At 39.1% G+C, this 19,281-nt stretch overlaps 1 protein-coding gene and 1 long non-coding RNA gene across 2 annotated transcripts in view; one reads left to right on the plus strand and one right to left on the minus strand.

The window, feature by feature from the left end:
• Positions 1-3,733, minus strand: part of LOC130543236 (uncharacterized) — a 31,602-nt gene extending 27,869 nt beyond the window's left edge. The window contains exon 1 of the long non-coding RNA XR_008958411.1: positions 3,545-3,733. This is a non-coding gene — a long non-coding RNA (uncharacterized LOC130543236). The remainder of the gene's footprint in view (positions 1-3,544) is intronic.
• Positions 3,734-13,297: 9,564 nt separating this feature from the next.
• The window catches only part of MICU2 (mitochondrial calcium uptake 2), a 187,159-nt gene continuing 181,175 nt past the window's right edge, over positions 13,298-19,281 (plus strand). The window contains exon 1 of the mRNA XM_026492985.4: positions 13,298-13,571. Within this exon, the coding sequence (XP_026348770.1) occupies positions 13,362-13,571 (210 nt within the window). The 5' untranslated portion in view covers positions 13,298-13,361. The remainder of the gene's footprint in view (positions 13,572-19,281) is intronic.

The raw sequence follows: 19,281 nt of genomic DNA on the forward strand, positions 1-19,281 counted from the left end.
TTAATTAATTATCGTAATTTAAATTTGAGAAGTAGTATACTGCTATAGAAAGAGTGCTCAAGTGAGACTAGAAAATCTGAATTTTCCATTCTTGTCTTTGTCATAATCTTGTGATATAACTTCCAGCAAGCTATTAATTTTGTTAGGTATCAGTTATTTTGTTTTTGTTTCTGCTTTATTCATTACTTATTCATTTAAATATATAAAATTGAGGTTTTTCTACTAGTTGCTCCCAACCTAGGATCTTCAGAATTTCACAAATGAGTAATGATCAGACCTAAAATAGCTTTTTGTACATTAAAAAAAAAAAAAGCCTAACATTGGAATCATGCATTCCACCATAATACAGTTATCCAGAATTTGCTTTTTAGCTACCACATCTTCATTGCCTGCCAGATTAACATCAAGATTTAAGCTGTCTCAGATGAGGAATTCTCTCATTTTAAAAGACTTCCGGAATTACTATGGAACTGATATTTACCAGTCTCCACTGTAAATGAACCTAAATCCTCCTATCCTTAAGCTGTAGTTTGAGCCTGGTTCCCTAAAGTCAGCGGAGATTCGAGACAGCTAGTCCCCATTTTCTGAAAGAAACCTTTCACATCTACTTTACCAAGGATTAGTTGGCAGTTAGCTCAGGACAAGACCCTCCAGGAATGATACACGGGCTACTTGCAGGGGCGTGTAATGGAAGGAGGAAGTGGAATAAGACAAAAACAAAAGTGGTCTACTCCACAGTCCTGCCTAAGGTCAAAGGCCTTTCAAGTCAAATATGAAAAGGAAGACAGACACAGTTCTTCCTTTGCTCCCACTTTTGTTCAGCTTATTTCTTTTGTGGGCTTTACTATGAATTTGAAGCCTTTTTTTCTGTTCAGCTCCAGTGACTTCATACAGTCACTACTTTGTAAAATTGAAGGTAGATCTGTCCCCAGTAGCAATACCTGGAAAATTCCCGGTACCTCAATGTTCTAGGGACTTAGTCAAGGCTATAGTTAGATATTATACCACATTTCAGACAAAATGTGATTTTCCTTGAAGGGTTTGCTCCCATATCCCCTACTTAAACCAAACATACTTTTCAAGTTCATAAAAGCTCTACCTGCCGAGGCAGCAAATCTGGCAATAATTAAAAGGGAGGAAAATTTTTACACAAGAAAATGTGCTATTTGGTCAAAGCGTAAATATGAAAACCTGTGAAACATGATAGCAAGATATAATTTGTATTCCTGTTTTTTATTTACTGAATGAGATGTTAGAAGAAAATTATCTTAACAATAACTTACTATATTCTAATACCTTTAAATGTTTCACATAGTGACTGCAATGCAGCCTGTAAAAATAACTTTGAATTCCAATGTCAAGTGGAGCATGAAGATTTGGTTTCATTTTCAAAACTGCTCTGTTGAGAAATATGCCCTAAAAGGCAATTCTCAATTTACTCCATTATAGCTCCAACAGCTGCAGGACAAAATATAAAATGTATTTAACCCAATCTGAAATTTAGAATTTTGATCTCTGAGGAAAGTATTTTTGAAGAGTCTCACATGCTAGAAAAGGATTTAGAACTTTGATAAGGCTTCACAAAGAGAGAAGCACTGTGAAATTTTAACAAAGGACCACCTTCTTTTTTTTTCCTCTCAAGAATGCTTCAGATCTATGCTATATAATTTAATACTTTATATACTGTATTACATATGGATTAGTAATATTTTACTTTATTCCTAAATTTTACACCCTCTAGACATATCATATTATCATATTATGAAAGAGACATTATACAAATTCAAACATTTGTTTGTTCACAAATAAGCAATTTTTTTCACACACACACATATACATAGCCATACATATTTATCTTCTGACAACTCACCCATAAAAACCAGGCTTTCAAACATAGTATATCTTTCTGAAGCTGCAGACTGTTCTTTGAGGAGTTACCAGTTAATAAGGACCCAGAGCCACAGTGATTTTTCAAAGCCTATCCCAGAGGACAAGCACAGACATCTAGGGAAGTATGGAAATGGTCTACAGTCTGCACTGGTGAGTCTTGACCTTAGCACAACATTGCTGCCTTCCCACCTGACGTTGTCTGATACCACTACCGCGAGCACCTTATCTTCACTCACAATGACATGTAATTCATCATTGCTGTCATCTTCTAAAGATAATCACAATGCTGTATTCCAGTATCTGTTTTACTGCAGCCATGATAATTTGTATATTTGCACTAGAGAAAATAAACCTAAGCAATTCTTATATTAACAAAAAATGTCCCATGTGCTACCTCAGTACTTTTCTCCTTTGACTTCATTAAAAGATTTCTAACGAAATTTGTAAACACTATATTCCTGCCTAAATCATAAGCTATTTGATATCTACATTTGAGCGAGAAATGAAATAGTTCCTACAAAAAGAGTGCAATACACACTGAGATCATTTGAACTGAAATGAGATGGCATAAATGTAATAAAAGTCATGTGCACCATATAGGTATATCTATACTTTATGTCTGATTTCTAACTGTTTAGTATTGTAATGTCCCTTCTCTTAACTTTGTGCCATTGTCGCATCTAATTCAGTTTAAATTTATAACGGTTTTAAATCAACACATAAACTAATATCTTTATTAATTAATCAACCAAGGAATATTTATGAAATGTAATTGGGAGAGCTACCAAAAATCTAGAAGACATGTTACAAACTCTCAGGGAATTTGTATTCTAACTGAAAAATATGACCAAAGAGATAACAATAAAAGTGTACATATTTTTACATGTATTCATAGCTGCTTCTTTGCCAAAAAATATTTGAGGCATTAAAAGAAACATTAAAAGAGGCATTTATTTTTATGTTATAGAAGAAAGTATAGTGGCACAGGAAAATAAAGGTAGAAAATCAGGAAAATGTATATCACAAAAATGAATAATGTATAACAGAATAATATATATTATACCGTTAGTAGACATAAGCCACAAAGTTGGCACTGAAGAAAACATGATCAGTTACCAGACACTGATCATGTCTGTGAGATAAAAGAAGACCAGGTACACCGGGGAGGGATCTTTTCTTATTGCTGGAACTAAGAGAAATTTCCCCTCAGGATTCTCATTAGGAGATACAATATGATTTCATGAGCTACAACTTCAACACTCTTTAAACAATATGACAGAGAGTTTCATTTTGCTGTATTCTTCGGAGTGATGTCAATGAAAGTCAATAATTGAGAGCTACACTGGGGAATTTAGATAGGGAATATTAACAGAGAACCTGTGTATCAGACAGGGCAACTCATGCCAGCTACTCTAACATCCAACCACAAAGTCTAGGCTGTTTAACACAAGAAGAGTCAAAGCCAAATGTAGACTGTGCATTCTCCTTGGCAGCTCTCCTCCAGCAGGGGATCTCTTTCTCTTAGCTCCACCATCCAGAATGCATGGCTTCCAGGAGTACTGCAGAAGATAATCGATGCAGAGCATGGAGGAAGGTACGCCAACTCTCAACTGCCTTAGCTCAGAATGAAATCAGGTCACCTCCCCGTACTTACATACTGTTGGCCAGACATGATGACATGACCACACCTTGCTGCAAGGGAAGCTGGGAAATGCAACTTCTTGTGTGCCCTGAAAGTGGAAAATACAATGAGATTTGACTGATTTATAACATTCTCTTTGCCACAACTGAGAATGTGAGGCTGGGAGATTGGATTTGCCCCAAAATGTACTAGACCTGTGATTCTCACAGGTGAATGTACATACCACAAATAACACACAAACAAAATATTACAGCTTCTATGTGAAAGAAAACATACACATAGAAGCAATACATATAAGCGGTAACACCCATATATAAATAATACATATACACTATGTAAGATAGCCTCATATCACAATATGTGAAATATCTTGACAAAAGACTAAGAGTTCTGTGACCTGAAGGAATGTGCTGGATGTCCATAGTTGATCATTGTCAGGTGTCTGTACATCCAGGATAGATTACATTATCTAGCATTAATAAAAATAAGCCTGATGATAATGAATAACCGGCTTTAAAAGACTCCTGCAAAAGCCAAAAATAGAAGATAATACTAAAATACCAGTGAACAAGGTAAAAATAGCAGGGCTCAGGCTTCTCCCTTCCTATAATGAGATGAAAAGAACTATCTAATCAGACAAAGTCAGTAAAGACAAAACAAATTATCAAGAAGAATATTTGAAAATGGATTTATATCCATTATCATTAATAATGAACCTAATCCTAAATATATATAGTCTTGAGATAATTAGCTATCAATGGTATGAAGCCGAAATAAGAATTCAAAATGAACTATCCAGAACATGAAGGTAAACCTCCACAAATAAAATTTTTTCCGCAATATTCAATCTAGTAGTTAAACAAAATTTTACTAAATTTAAAGATAAATGTTCATGAGGTCCTGCTGAGATTTGTTAATCACAAAGACAGAAGCCCCATGGGGCACCTCAGTGGCTTAAGGATCTACCTTCAGCTCAGGTCCTGGGATCGAGTTCTGAATGGGGCTCCTTGCTCAGTGGGGAGCCTGCTTCTCCCTCTGCCTGCCACTCCCCTTACTTGTGCTCTCTCTTTCAAATAAACAAATAAAATCTTTAAAAAAAGTTTTTAATTAAAAATAAAACAAAGAAACCCCAAAACCCAATGAGAAAATCCTTCTTTTTGCTGTTATAATAAAAATGACTGCAATAATACTCATTCACTTAATAAGTAGTTATTGAATGCCTGCTATGTGGTAGGCATTGCTCTAGGGACCAGGAATAATGGAATGGTTACACAAAACAGGAAAAAGTCAATGTCCTCCTGGAGCTGACATTTTAGAGCATGGGTTCTCACCTGGGGGAGATTTTGCTCCCTGGAAGACAATTCATCAATGTCTGGAGACATTTTTACTTTCACAACTAGGAGGGGGGTGCTCCTGGTATTTCGGTGGAGGCCAGGGACACTGCTAAACACGCTGCAGTGCACAGCACAGGCACCACCGACAAAGAATTATCTGGCCCCAAGTGTCAATGGTGCTGAAACGGAGAAACCACCAAGGCTGAATTTCTTTCTTTTTTTTTTTTTTTTTTTTTAAAGATTTTATTTATTTATTCGACAGAGATAGAGACAGCCAGTGAGAGAGGGAACACAAGCAGGGGGAGTGTGAGAGGAAGAAGCAGGCTCATAGCGGAGGAGCCTGATGTGGGGCTCGATCCCATAACGCCGGGATCACGCCCTGAGCCGAAGGCAGACGCTTAACCGCTGTGCCACCCAGGCGCCCCAAGGCTGAATTTCTTAAGATGTTTGACATATCATAGAATCTTTGCTATACTCTTGAAATGAGATAGAAAGTGATCATGAAACTTTTGGATCACACAACAGTTGGCTAGTCAACTGACAGCAAAGTAATTTAAGCAACTGTCACATGGAAAGATGAGTTGCACATCTTTCTTTTACAAAACGATGCATTCCAGATTTGTTGCCCACTTCTGCAAGTGGCTGTTTAGTAATACCATTAATTAAAAAATATATTAATCTATCTTTTAAAGGCAAAAGTGATGTCTTTAACATTGACTGACCAAGAAAATGATTGCTGTTTGAAAGACACTTTTCCTTGGAAAGTACATTTTGGAAACCCATATTTGGAGATGAGTGCATCATGATGCAAGTGTGACCTAGGAAATTTCTTTTATCTACACACTTTCAAAGCCTGAACACAAAATTTTCTAACCCGTATGAAAATCTTTTTTTTAATTGAAGTATAGTTGAAACACAAGGTTATATCAGTTTCAGGTGTACAACACAGTGATTCAGCAAGTCTATAGGTTACACTGTGTTCATCACAAGTGTAGCTCCCATCAGTCACCATACAACATTATTGACTATATTCCCTATGCTGTACTTTTCATCCCCATGACTTATTCATCCATAACTGAAAGCCTATACCACCCACACCCCTTCACCAATTTTGCCCATCCCTTTACCCCTTCAAATTTTTTGAAGTGAATATTTTTGGCAAGTTTCAAACTCAATTAGTTTGAAAGAACAAGGGAATGACATCAAGGAAGTCAGAGATTTCAGGCGTCAAACTAACAAAATCTTCCCCTAACTGGTGGCTAGAACTGATATAAATATCAGGGCAGTATTATGGACTTGCAGTCAGAAGTGCCAGTCATGCAACTGCCTGTTGTTCTCACCACACCCCACGCCCAGGACATGGGATCACAGCTCATCCACATGGGACAGTTGCGTGTGAGCAGCAGAGATCAGCCAATGGCCAGCAACCCTGCCACAGCCCTGGAAGAAGCTGCAAAAGCATTGCCTGCCCCTGGCAGGACGCTCCCATCCTCACCAATACTCCACAAACCAGCAGCAGGTACAGTGGCCTCCAAACCTTTCAGGCCCCTGCTCAGTGCTCACACTCTCGTTTCCTGGTGTTTCCATTCACTTGATCTCTTAGTTCTAAACATGGCTTCCACTCAGGCTTTCCTACTGGAGGGGAACAGCCCTCCCAGCCCACTCAGCCAGCCCAGCCCTGCAAAACATCTCAAGCTCCTGAAAGGGCCTAGGGGACTTCCAAAGTGTACCTGCAAATTGGCCACTAAGGCCGAGTGCTCGAGTTTTGGACTTAGGTGGAACAGGCCAGATGGGCCATGTGGCTGCTCCTTGAAGACAGACCTCCAGTGGTCACCCCTTCACCCCAGGTAGTCCAGAAGCAGCCCTATCACTCCACTGGACTGTCTACAAACCCAAATCCCCCTACTGAAGCCCACCCCCAAACAAGATGTCACTCTGCACTTGACTTCACAGATTTGCCTGTACTGGCTCCACTTCTGAACAAGTCCCCTGTTGTGCGGCAGGAACTGCTGGCTTTCAAAAGCCACCCAGCTTCTGCACAGCTCATCTTTGTCACGGACAACAACTTCTGGGCCTGTAGGCTTTTCTCTTCATCTGAAGTCCCACCTTCAATCCCCAAGCACCAAAGGTTGCTGCTAAAGGCCTCACAACTGGGAGAGGCCACTGAGGTCGTGGCCAGGAAGTACGCCACACTGAATCCTTCATCCCTCAAGGCCATCTGCATCACTTCCCTGCAAGCCAAGCAAGCAGCAGATCACCAACATCCCAGCCATCATTCTGCGTGTGTACAAGGTGCACAGGTATCCACCCTATGAGTTATCAGAGGGTCCCCTATCACACCTTGCCCTCACCCTTCTTGCCAGAGTGCCAACATTTCTCGACACCTCACGATCATCATTGTCTCTGGGAGAGCCACTGAATAGTGACTATCTCAAAGTATTTTTTCATGGTCCCCGAAGCACAAAACAAACTAGGGCAACCCGGTCGGTTGGAAAAAGGAGCTTCTGAAGGGAACTCAGATTCGGCTGCCAGCTGACCAGCCACCAGCCCTGCTGGCCTCCGCTCCACAAATCACCTTGGGTTACTGGTGCTGCTACCACATGTTCACATGGTTTGGTGGCCTAAAGACAGAACCAACAGAATTACTCTTGGGGGAAAGAAAAGCATAAGGAAATTAAATTTTTTTGTTTTGTTTTTTTAAGAAACAGTGAAAATGTGAAGTTTTGTGCTGACTTAATGCCTTCATCTTTTGCACAGTTGAAGAGAGGCTAATATATTCCGGATGTCCTGATGCACATGAATCTACATCATGGACTTGAAAAGTTCTACTGAAACCTTGGGATCAAGGAACATTTCATCAGGTTTTTTAGTTCCTGCCACGTTCTTCCCCTTGCTCATCTGGATATGCCATGTTTCTTAACTCCTCCACTCGTTATCTTTGATTTGCTGGAAATAGATGGTTTACAGTTAAAAGGGGGCAAAGGAAGGAAAAGTGTTATTTTTCTTTCTTGGTAAGATATGCAGAACTTTGGAGATGCTGTAACTGACTTGAAAATAATCAAGTTTCCCAAACAGACACAATCTGTTACATAAATGTGTTTTCAGAGAACAACTTATTTGCAACTTCGGAAGTTGTGCCATCGCCCATCCACAAGTGCACTTCATTATAGCATAGGCCACTCTCTCCACAACATGGAGGTGCCACACATGCTTGCGTAATGCTCTTCTTCTTCCCATTCCCTTCACGTCCCCAGCATCTTATGCAATCTTTGTGACTTTTTTTCCTCAGTGAAGTTTTGTGTGTACACTGGATTACAAACACTATTAAGAAATACAAAACCAAGAAATAGGTATGTGGATGGTCTTTTAAGTCATCTTTTTTTAAACACATACTAAAATATTAAATAAAATTGTATGAGCTTGAGAATTACTTCAACCTACTCTGGTTGGGGGAAACAGGGGAGCTAGAAATGAAACAAGATGGGTCATGAGCTGGTAACTGTTTAAGTCAGGTTAGATGTACGTGGAAGTTTATCATTTTATTCTCTCCAATTTTGCACGTCTTTTAAATTTTTCAGAAAAAAAGCTTAAAAAGACACAAATGTCATGGTTTCATTACTTCAGTTAATAACACACCCAGTCCCTTCCTTTGAATTATTTCTATGAGATATCTTTTTGAGTTTTTATAGTCATTAAAAACTAATGTCTAAATTAACCAAACATAATGCCAGACCTTTGTATTTCTATCTCACAAAACTTAAACCAAAATTATTCAACTTAATAAAGCCAATTTAATCACACTGATCTCACTAGATATTAACATTTTTAGAGAGAAAACATTTATTGCACCTTTATAACAAAATTAAAATTTTATTTTACAAATACTATTCAATTTTTATCATTAAAATTTTACTATGTGTTTTTTATCATTTAGTTGTAAATTGTACGTTTAAGAAACAAATAAACATACTTAAATGGGGGCAACACGCTTTAAAAAGCTTTAAGCATAGGGGTCACACTCCAATGTGTGGAGACTCCTGCCCATGACAAATCACCACAGGGGGAGCTGTTAACTTCTTTGTCTTTGCATCTCTAAGTTATGGCAGTAAGCTTGGCACATATTTCACTCTCAACAGAATTTGCCGAATTAAAAAAAAAAAAGGCCACTATGGAGTGTGTAGAATGAGAATTTTGGAACTAGAAAAATAAACTGAAACCAAACTCCTCATTTTCCAACAAGGAGACAGAGCTTTAGGAAGGTTAAATCACACAGCTAATGGAAGTATGGTGAAAGAAATGTTTTAGGAAGATTGATCTGACATAGATCTATGGGATGCTTCGGAGGAGAAAAAGACTAGAAGCAACAGTACGTGTTAAGAGACGATTGCAATCATCAAAGCATGCAGTAATGAGAGTGTAAACTGGGATGATGGGAAGGGAATGAGAAGCAGAGGAGGATCTGAAAGACATTGAAAATACAACCCTTAGAACTGCTTTTTCACTGTCAGTAAGATTTAATCTTGACCTATTTCTGCACAAGCTGGTATCAATCACGATACCCAGATATTTTTACCCATGGCCCCAAACTGCACAAAAAAGGCATAATTAGCAATTCTTTGACTCATCTAGGGCTTCTGAGAGTGATTCATACCCTTCGCTACACAATTATCCACCATAAATATAGTTTAACCTCTGTCTATTCTAAGCAAAAGTTCTTTGTAATGTCCATCTGTATGCCGCTTGCTCTATTGCTATAGAATTGAGTCCAGCCTCTTTACCTTTTGAGAACTTCCATATTTTTTTCTTCTCCACCTGAGATAATCAATCTTCACATTATTCTGTAATGCAACAGTAAGCAATCTTTCAGAAGCAGGATAGTGAGTTTTATTTATCTTCTCTAAACATGCTAAGATCAAAGATTCATTTGAGTTAACTTCACCTTTTGAAATGGACATACAATAGAGTATGGCATGTCTTCAATAAGAAAAGCTAGTTGATATCTTTTGTTCAAGACCAACAACACCAAGAAAATCGAACTTTTGGTTGTATGTAGGAAGGAAAATAATTTAGAGAAGCCCAGGGGTAATGGGTGAGAAAGGCCAGGACAAAATCTGGACAGGCAGAAGGCAATCACTGGGTAGAGAGTATCTGACCTGCAAAGGAGGAGATCAAGGTTGGGTGGGTGGGGATACCAGAAAACAAGCATAAATACCCCAAAGACAAACACATGTGGAGGGTCAAGAGAGCTGACAGTTGTTCCACATATTGGTGGAAATACTGCATGACCCCCTTGTGGTCCTGAAGCCACTCAAGGCCAGACCTAAACCAGTTCTGCTCCAAGCCATGCAAACACACACCGTATCTAGTTTTCTCCCATGCTCTCAACCCTACTGTTCTTCCAAACTTTGAGGATCCTACTTATCCAAACCTTTCTCATTTTCCAAGTTCCAGATCGTCTCCTCTCTTCCGTAGTTGCCCTTTTGACTGCTCTAGCCAACCATACTCCTCCTCCTCTGTATAACAGTTAAATGCTATCTTATATTGTTTTGAATTCAGGCCTGGCCTCCAGTAAAAGCGAAATCCCTTGAGAACAGTTTTTTTCTCATATAACTTATGTCCCTCCTACAGAAAAGGAGCACAGAGTAAGTGAATTAAGAATGATATTTTGTAACTATCAGTGTCGCTATTCTGTTTTCCTCCAGCTATCATTTAAAACAGCACAGACCTTATAGTTTTAGAAGCAGTTCCTTATTTCGGGATTGGTTTATAAACTACATGGTTGAAAATACATCCCAGCCAAGGATGTATATTTTTCTCTACAGCTGATGATGAAGAAATGAATAAAGCTGGAGCCTAAAAAGACCAATATAGTCAATGCACTTAGACAAATGTCAGCAGCTGCCAGGGAAGATTTCATACTTAGAATGGTTAGTTGGCTAGAGATTGGTTCTATTATAAGAATTTGTTTCCTCTGCAAAAGAAAAGTTTGAATACATTAAATCTTAATGAGAGTTCTACAGGCCTGGGCACATAATTCAAAACAAAAACAAAAAACAAAACAAGAAAACCAAAACCAAAGCCAAAAAAAAAAAAAAAAAACTAATTACAAAGCACAGTTTCCAAGTACACTCAAAGCTTTTTAGCAAAATAATTTAGAATGAGGTTTTTGTCTTAAAAAATGAACCATATATATTTCTGTATGTTTGATACTCAAAGAATGGAAATAGGCACACCAGAGTTTCATTTGTGCCATCTACTCTTTTTACTTCTTCATATATTCATTTGTTGAATGTCTAATATATGCTGGGCATTGTGGCAGGCCAAAATTAGATAGCCTTTCCCAAAAGGATGTCAAACTGTGGGATAAATACAATGTTTTTAAATATGCCAAATGTTCTAATGGGAATATGCACCATGACTAAGTAATAGATGTGGGGTTTCATTAAATGGGTAGAGGAACTGTGTGAATTAGGCAGTACGTATATACCTAACACTACCATTTTAACTATGGTTTTTGAAAATCAAGACTATACTACAAGGTAAGCAGAAGGCAAGGTCTTGGTCAACCTCACTTGTGATCAGAGGGCGGGAATAAGACAAAACTGGAAGAAGGTAAAATGACATCTGTGGTGAGTCTACAAGGTGCCAGGCGTTTGGCTAGTCACTTTCTACAGAATATCTCATTTAATCCCCTGACCCCAAACTATGACAGAGTTGTCTACAGTCGAGAAAACTAAGACTCAGAGAGATTATTTACCCCAAATCACAGTGATCATCCCAGTACAGACAGGATTCCAGCCTTGTGGTCTGGCTCACAAATGTGTACAATGAGTCTCATCTACTTACTTCTTGCCTGGAAAGGCACATCGAAAGTGGTTTCAGCAGCTGTGGGAAAAGTGAGGAAGCTCTGACTGCAGATTTAGACAAGTTGGCTGAGAAAAAGGGAGCAAGAACTAAGGGCAGATCAGGGCAAAATGATCTGAGAATTAAGTGGTCCAATTAGATTTAGTGTGGCACTTGTTTTTTGGTTTTGGTTTTTTGTTTGTTTTACAAACTTCAACATGGCAGTGATTATGTGATCAAGATCTTGGCACCTAATTTTTAGCTGTAAGTTACTGCATGGCTAAGTAAAGCTTCTAATGGCTAAGGACATTTCAGAGGCTGAACAAAGTTTATTAAGTAAATGTACTCTGAAAAGTAAAGACCAAAGAATGAAGGATCAGAGGCTGCAAAACAAAGGCCTCTGCTAAAGGGATGTGCCTCAGCTAAATCATTTCTTAATGACCAATGGAACAACCAGGACTGAGGTACTACTCTAAGCCTGCAAAAGGGAAAACACTGACAATAGTGACATGGCATAAGTGTTCTGCTGCATCTGACTTGGTCCCAGATGGGATAATAGATAATACTTTACTAGAACAGAGTTTAAATTCAATATTCAGCAAACAGTGGTTGCCTAAAATAGAGTGGTTTTGTTCCGGAGTTCATTAGAGAATACTTCATCAAAGTTAGAAAGCTGGGATAGCATATGATTTAGCAAAAATGAAAGAGCAGTCAAGAATATAAGAACAGGAAGGATGAATAAGACAGATGTAGAAGACACTTTTTTTTAAGTTTGCCAGTTTTGCAAGATGAAAAAAGTTCTGGAGATGGACAGTAGTGATGGTTGCCCAACAACATGAATGTCCCTAACACCACTGAACTGTATACTTAAAAATGGATAAGATGGTGGTGTTGTGTATTATTTTACCACAATAAAAAATAAATTTAAAGTTTGCTTAGCTATTCAAGTAAGATAAGTAGAACACACACACATTTTTAAAAAACATTATTTTTTGTTCGTTTGTTTGTTTACTAGAAGCGGGTAGAGCTAATTGATGTTATTTTAAATGGCCTGTGGGAAAGTACTTGCAGCTTCTGCAGACTTCAGAATAACATGATAGAAATACTTTTAAGAAATTCTTAACATGTGTAGGCTTGTGGAACCTAGAGCAAATGTAGTTTTCAGGAATATTCATTTTTCTAGTTCCACGCCCCAACTTCTTCAGATGTGGGATTCCACTCTTAAGATCATGTCCATCAGAAAGGCAAACTACACAATTTATCACAATTATTGTCAGAAGTGCCTAGCCCACCCATTCGTGCTTTCCGCTCGAGCCCGCAGCGCCCACTAAATACTGGCTTCCCCCTAGGGAATGACACACTTTCCTTACGAAAAAGGTAGGACCTTCCTACACAATATGGGAACTATCTCGTCTTCGACTGGGGAAGCCACTTTGGGTTCTGTTCCGACCGCTTCCCAGTCAGTCGGCCTCCCCGCAGAACTTCTCCTTCCGAGGCTCCGAGCTTCGCCTGTGCAACCACCCACAGAGCGCGAGCTCGAGGGGCCGGGCGGAGACCGCCCCGATCTCGCGATGTCTGCGGCTGCGCGGGAGTTCTCGAGTCCTGCGAAGAGGCCGTGGCGCCGGAGTCTGTGATGGTGCGCTTCCGCAAAGATGGCGGCCGCTGCGACAAGGGGTGCTTGGCTGGCGGCCTGGGGCGGAAGACTGCGGCGTGGGATCGCTGCCGGCAGGCGAGCTTTACCCCGCCCCGGCCCCCTGACCGCGGCAGTGGCCGGCGTGGCCCTGGCAGGCACAGGAGTGGCATGGTACCATGGCCGCATGAATGTCCTGGCACCCGAGGGCAGCCTTACCGTCTTAGCACAGGTACGGGACCTGTCCTTTTCGCCAGCCTAAGCTCCTCCGCTCTCAGACTCCCGGTGGTGGAGAGTGAGGGTGTGGAGTGGGCGGCCCCAGCTCCTCTTCCCGAGTCCAGGTAGGGGCACCGCTGCGGAAGACCCTCGACAGGTGGTAAGTGCTCCCTCTTTGATTCGGCGCCCCACCGCGCTCCCCGAGGGCATTCGAGGCCAGTGCAGGAGATTGAGCCTCCCCTGGGAGAATCCCGCGAAAGCCGAGCACACGAAACCCACGACAACAAATCGTTGTGATGAGTATGGGCGTGCCTTATTTCAACACTCTTAATTTGCAGATTTCTCTCTATACGGTGACCCCTGTCCCTCCTGTTTTGGTGAAGTGGTGCTCAGATCTGTAATTGGTGTGTGTCCAGTTTCCCCACCCGGACGTATCTTTGTTAACCTTTGTAACTAAAGCCTTTACGACTGGTTCTTTGTATATAGTATGATGAAGTTGTCTTAATAGATGACTTTTTTAAATCATAAAATGTCAATCATAAGAATTAGCTGGGTGATAATTTCCAGATTTTATGATCAATTGTAAGGAACATTATTACATGATTATAAACCTTAATGCTTCAGTGGACTATGAGCACTAAGCAAAACACGTTTCTTTTAAAAATTCCATGTATTAAAGGTAAAAGTTCCCTACTTAGATATAAAATTGCCACGTAAAGGATTTGCAAATTTGAAAAAGTACTACTTTTTAGGTATTTTAACAAGTTTTAGTGTGTCCATTGTTTTGAAAATTAAAAACAGTATTCTTTCTGTTTGTTAGGTTTATATTATACCTTTCTAATGAAAACCCAAGGAACAATCAGATAGAATGAAAGAGAGGAAAACAGGCCTTGTGAATTAAAGTTAAGCATTGACAAAGGTATATTTACTTGTATTAAATTAAGATGCCACATAGATAATACATGCAATAACCCTCATCCTCTTACCATTTCTGATCATAGGTGAAAGGATCTGTCTTGTGGTATTTTATAGCATTTTTGTTCTGGTGCCAAGGATTCAATTTATTATTCATCATTGGTTTCTCTCTTTTCTCAGCCTCTTAATTCATCCTGTTTAGGACCCTTAGGTTAATCATCCCAAGTATATCACATAATGTACCCTTCATTAGAAAGCATTAGTGCCTCATTTGGCCCAGGATAAAATCCTCATTCAAAAATTTTGTCATTCAAAGCCCTTTGTAGTAACACTCTAACCTGTCACTACTCGTATACACCTTCCAATCAAAGTGATTCACCCAGAACATGACTTCAATTTTATCCCCTCAGCAATTTGTAGATTCTGATTTCAGTTACCTGTCTCATTGGTTTTTTCCCGGCCCACTTCTAGCCTACCTGTGTTTTAAATTCCTGACGTGACACTAAAAACTTTACACCAGTGTATTTTGAATTCTCCCCAGCTCTCTCCCCTCCCCCAACCTGTAGTACTTTCGGCCTAGCTGAAGTAATACAGAAACCGTTTTATTATCCATTGGTGTTTTGGTGGTGGCGGTGGTGGTTTGTTTTTTGTTTGTTTGAGAGAGGGAGCAAGCACGTGTGAGCTGGGTGGAGGGGAGAGAAAGAATCTTAAACGGGCTCCACACCCAGGGAGGAGCCCAACTCCCGGCTCACTCTCACTACCCTGAGATCAGGACCTGAGGTGAAATCAAGAGTCAGTAGCTTAACTGACTGAGCTACCCAGGCGCCCCTCGTTTTATTACCATTTTTTAACAAAGTCTTTCAACACAGTATTTGCTTGATCTGCTGTTGGACCAGTTTAGAACAGTGGTTCTCATCCTTCTACCACCATGGTAGACTTGAAGATTGGACAATGCATTCCTTCAGCAACAGTGGCTCAATGCAGCAAGCGTTGAGGGGCGTATAGTTTGAAAACTCTCCCTCCACCTTGGTGATTCTGGTAATACATCCCTAAAAGGAGGCCTGTTAATCCCTCTATCACAACCACCACTTTGGAGTCATGTGTGCATAGTTGAGAATCACTGATAGACACCTACCATCTCTTGATACAGTTTTATATGCTAGTATAATTATTTTATTTAGTATTGCAAGGTGGTAGAATCTTTCTGATGTGGATTTTTAATAATAGTAATAACGACCTTCATTTTCAATCATCACACCAGGTGAGTTTTCCAGTAAAAATAGGGAATTCATGTTCATTGAATCCTACACTTTCATGGTTCCCATTGTGACCAACAGCTTGCATTTGTGAGGGTCAATCAGAAATTAAGGGTAGAAATCAAGGTCATGAAACAGCCAATAAATTGAAATTTCCCTTCTTTCCTTCCCTCCACAATTATTGAAGTGCCTCCTCTCTGCCAGGCAGTGTACGAGGAGTGGGGATTCAAAATACAGTTCAAATGCTTATGGTTTAATGGGGGGGGCAATTTTAATACAGGTTGTAAATGCTGTGGTAGGGGTAAGTTCTGGGTGCTATGGGAACACAATGGAAGAGCACCTAACAGTCTTGGTTTCCTGAAATAATGATAGGTAAATGGACACCTGAGGATGATGGAGAGTTTGCTGGGCAAAGCGAATGGGAGGAATATTACAAGCAAAGGGTATATTGCAGAGTTTGAAGATAAGAGTTTGATTCAGTAGAGTGTGAGCTGCAAAAGATGAGGTTCAAAGCTGGGGATGAGTGGTGGTAAAGAATCATCAAGAAGTGCCCCATAAGCCAAATGACAGAAATTTTTATCTTGAGGTTAAGAGGGACATTGTAGGGGTTCTTAACCCTCCTGTGCCCCAAAAGATCCAGACATAGAATTCAGGGAGTCTATGAACTTAAAAAGAAAAGGTTTATTTTCTTTTTTATTAACCTATAATTTACCATTTTCTTCAGTTATGAGTTTAGGCAACAAGCTGTAATAGTAATAACAGCAGCTGACTTTGTTGTCAACAGAAATTTCAGATATTTTCCTGTTATAATTGTTACAGATATCTCAAAGTATCACTTCTTTGAAATCAGAGTATTTATTCAGCCTGCCACTGTGTAATGTTATTTAATGCGAAAAGAATTACATATATTTCTATATCACAAATTTGGCCTTGACCTTTGGAAAGAGTATGAGATTTCAATAAAGAGGGTGAATTGAAAACTGGATGAGGGGGCTGTTCTAACAATTCCAAAGAGAGATGATGATGGCTAAATTAGTGGATAAATTTGAAAGACATTTAGAAGATAGGTTTGCAAAGAATCTGAGTTGCAGGTGTTATATAAAATATAATTATAGTATTTTTAAAAATATGTAGTGATTTTAACTGGGCGAATGGGAAACAAAACATTTTATCCTACAGATCCCTAGAGAACTTGCTTTGGAGAGCATGAGCGTATTAGTTACTTTTTTATAAACTGCTTCTTCTGAAACACTTAATATTTGAAAACTGTTCTAAGATTTTACTATTACTCCCTTTACGATATTATTTTAATTGATTCTGGCATAGTAAAATCAGAGAAGAAATGATGGAAGGTGAAAGACAAAAGTATTATATTATTCCAACCCATTCTTCCATAAAAGGGTAGCTGCATTGTTCATAAACAGTGATTTAGGGGCACCTGGGTGGCTCAGTCCCTTAAGCATCTGCCTTGGGCTCAAGTGGAGCCTCTCCTGTGTTGGGCTCCCTGCTCAGCTGGGGTCTGCTTCTCCCTCTCCTTCTGCCCCTCCCCCACTAGTATGCTCACTCTCACTCACTCTCTCTTCCTCTCCCTCTTTCAAATAAAATCTTTTTAAAAAAATGATATGTTTGAAAACATAAGGCTATTTCAGTGGCGAAAGCAGTTAGGAGCTAGAGAGTTTTATTAGAGTTGGAATGGCAAAATTATTTTCTTCCCGCAGGTATTTCAGTAACAAAAGTTTTATAGCTGTTACTGTATTTTGTTTTCACAAGCTAGAAATAAATATATTGATAAACTACAACTGATGAAAACAAACAAATTTCCTTATCACTAAGTATATCTTCAGTGCCATGTTAGATCAGAATAACTATAAAGCTTCTTTGAACCATGGGTATTATAAATCATTGTAATAATAAGGCCTGAAACTGGAAGAAAAAAAAAAACGGTAAAGAAAAAGCTATAAAGCCAAAATAAAATGCAGTATACTTCACAGTTGACAGAACAGTAACAGTATTTTATTTGTTTTATTCAGTCATTAATTCTATCAATATTTCATTTATTCTCTAAATGGTTGTATTTTTTACCTTATCTTAATTTTCAAAGTATTTATGTAATATTGTATACAATGTTTCCCAGACTTCATAATAGGATTTTTTTGGTTTGCTTTTAACGAAAAATTTGTTTAAGAATTATATTTAGGGGCACCTGGGTGGCTCAGTTGTTAAGCGTCTGCCTTCAGCTCAGGGCATGACCCCAGAGTCCTGGGATCAAGCCCCACATCAGGCTCCTCCGCTGGGAGCCTGCTTCTTCCTCTCCCACTCCCCCTGCCTGTGTTCCCTCTCTCGCTGGCTGTCTCTCTCTCTGTCAAATAAATAAACAAATAAAATCTTTAAAAAAAAAATTTCTATATTCTTTAAAAAAGAAAAAAAAAGAATTATGTTTAAAAAGTGAAATTATTAGGGCTCCTGGTGGCTCATTTGGTTCAGCATCCGACTCTTGATTTTGGCTCAAGTAGATCTCAGGGTCCTGAGCTCGAACCCCTCATTGGGCTCCACACTCAGTGGGGAGTCTACTTGAGATTCTCTCCCTGCCTCTCTACCACCACCCTCCCCCGCCCCATGCATGCTCACGTGCACGTGCTCTCTCTCTAAAATGAATAAAAAAATCTTTTTAAAAAAGTGAAATTAATTTTGTATATCCTAGTCTGTAAAATTGTATAAATGTTTATTCTAAATAAATTTAAATATCTTATCATATAGTTTCATAGGTATTAGATTTCCTTTGATATGTTTATTTGTATGTATTTATAAATCTTTGAAATTTGTCCCCGATAACATTTAATCTATTTAATCTTCTATGAAAGAAACATTTCTGTCATAGAACTTACTACTCTCTGAAATTATTTTATCTGTTTATTTTTTTATTTTTTTTAAGATTTTATTTATTTGACAGAAAGACACAGCGAGAGAGGGAACACAAGCAGGGGGAATGGGAGAGGGAGAAGCAGGCTTCCCGCTGAGCAGGGAGCCCGACGTGGGGCTGGATCCCAGGACCCTGGGATCATGACCTGAGCCGAAGGCAGACGCTTAACAACTGAGCCACCCAGGCGCCCTTATTTGTTTATTTTGTCTTCTCCCACTAGAATGGTCTCTTGGTCTTTTTCATCTCTGTATATGTACGGTCATGTGATGGCACATAATGTTTTTTCAAAGAGCAGATGAATGAACTGCACTGTATAACAAAATGACCTTGTCTAACTTTTGTTTGATTGGCAATTGTAGAAATATTAGACAAGCAGTATCCAAAAATGGTTAGAATCAGCTAAGTTACTAAGTGTTCTATATATACTCAATTACAAACTTCAAGTCATGAAGATATGTCATCCTATATTCCCAGTAGGAAATGTAAGTAAATAGGAAACCTTGCTCTTTTCTGCTATATCCCAAGGGCCTGGAAAAGAGACCTGTGCATAGGAGGTGTGGTAAATATTTATTGAATGGGTGAATAAATTGATGGAATTTATAATGTAACAATAATAGGTATATCTTTCTCTCAAA

Source organism: Ursus arctos, unplaced genomic scaffold, assembly GCF_023065955.2.
Source record: "Ursus arctos isolate Adak ecotype North America unplaced genomic scaffold, UrsArc2.0 scaffold_10, whole genome shotgun sequence".
NCBI classification, from domain to species: Eukaryota; Metazoa; Chordata; class Mammalia; order Carnivora; family Ursidae; genus Ursus; species Ursus arctos.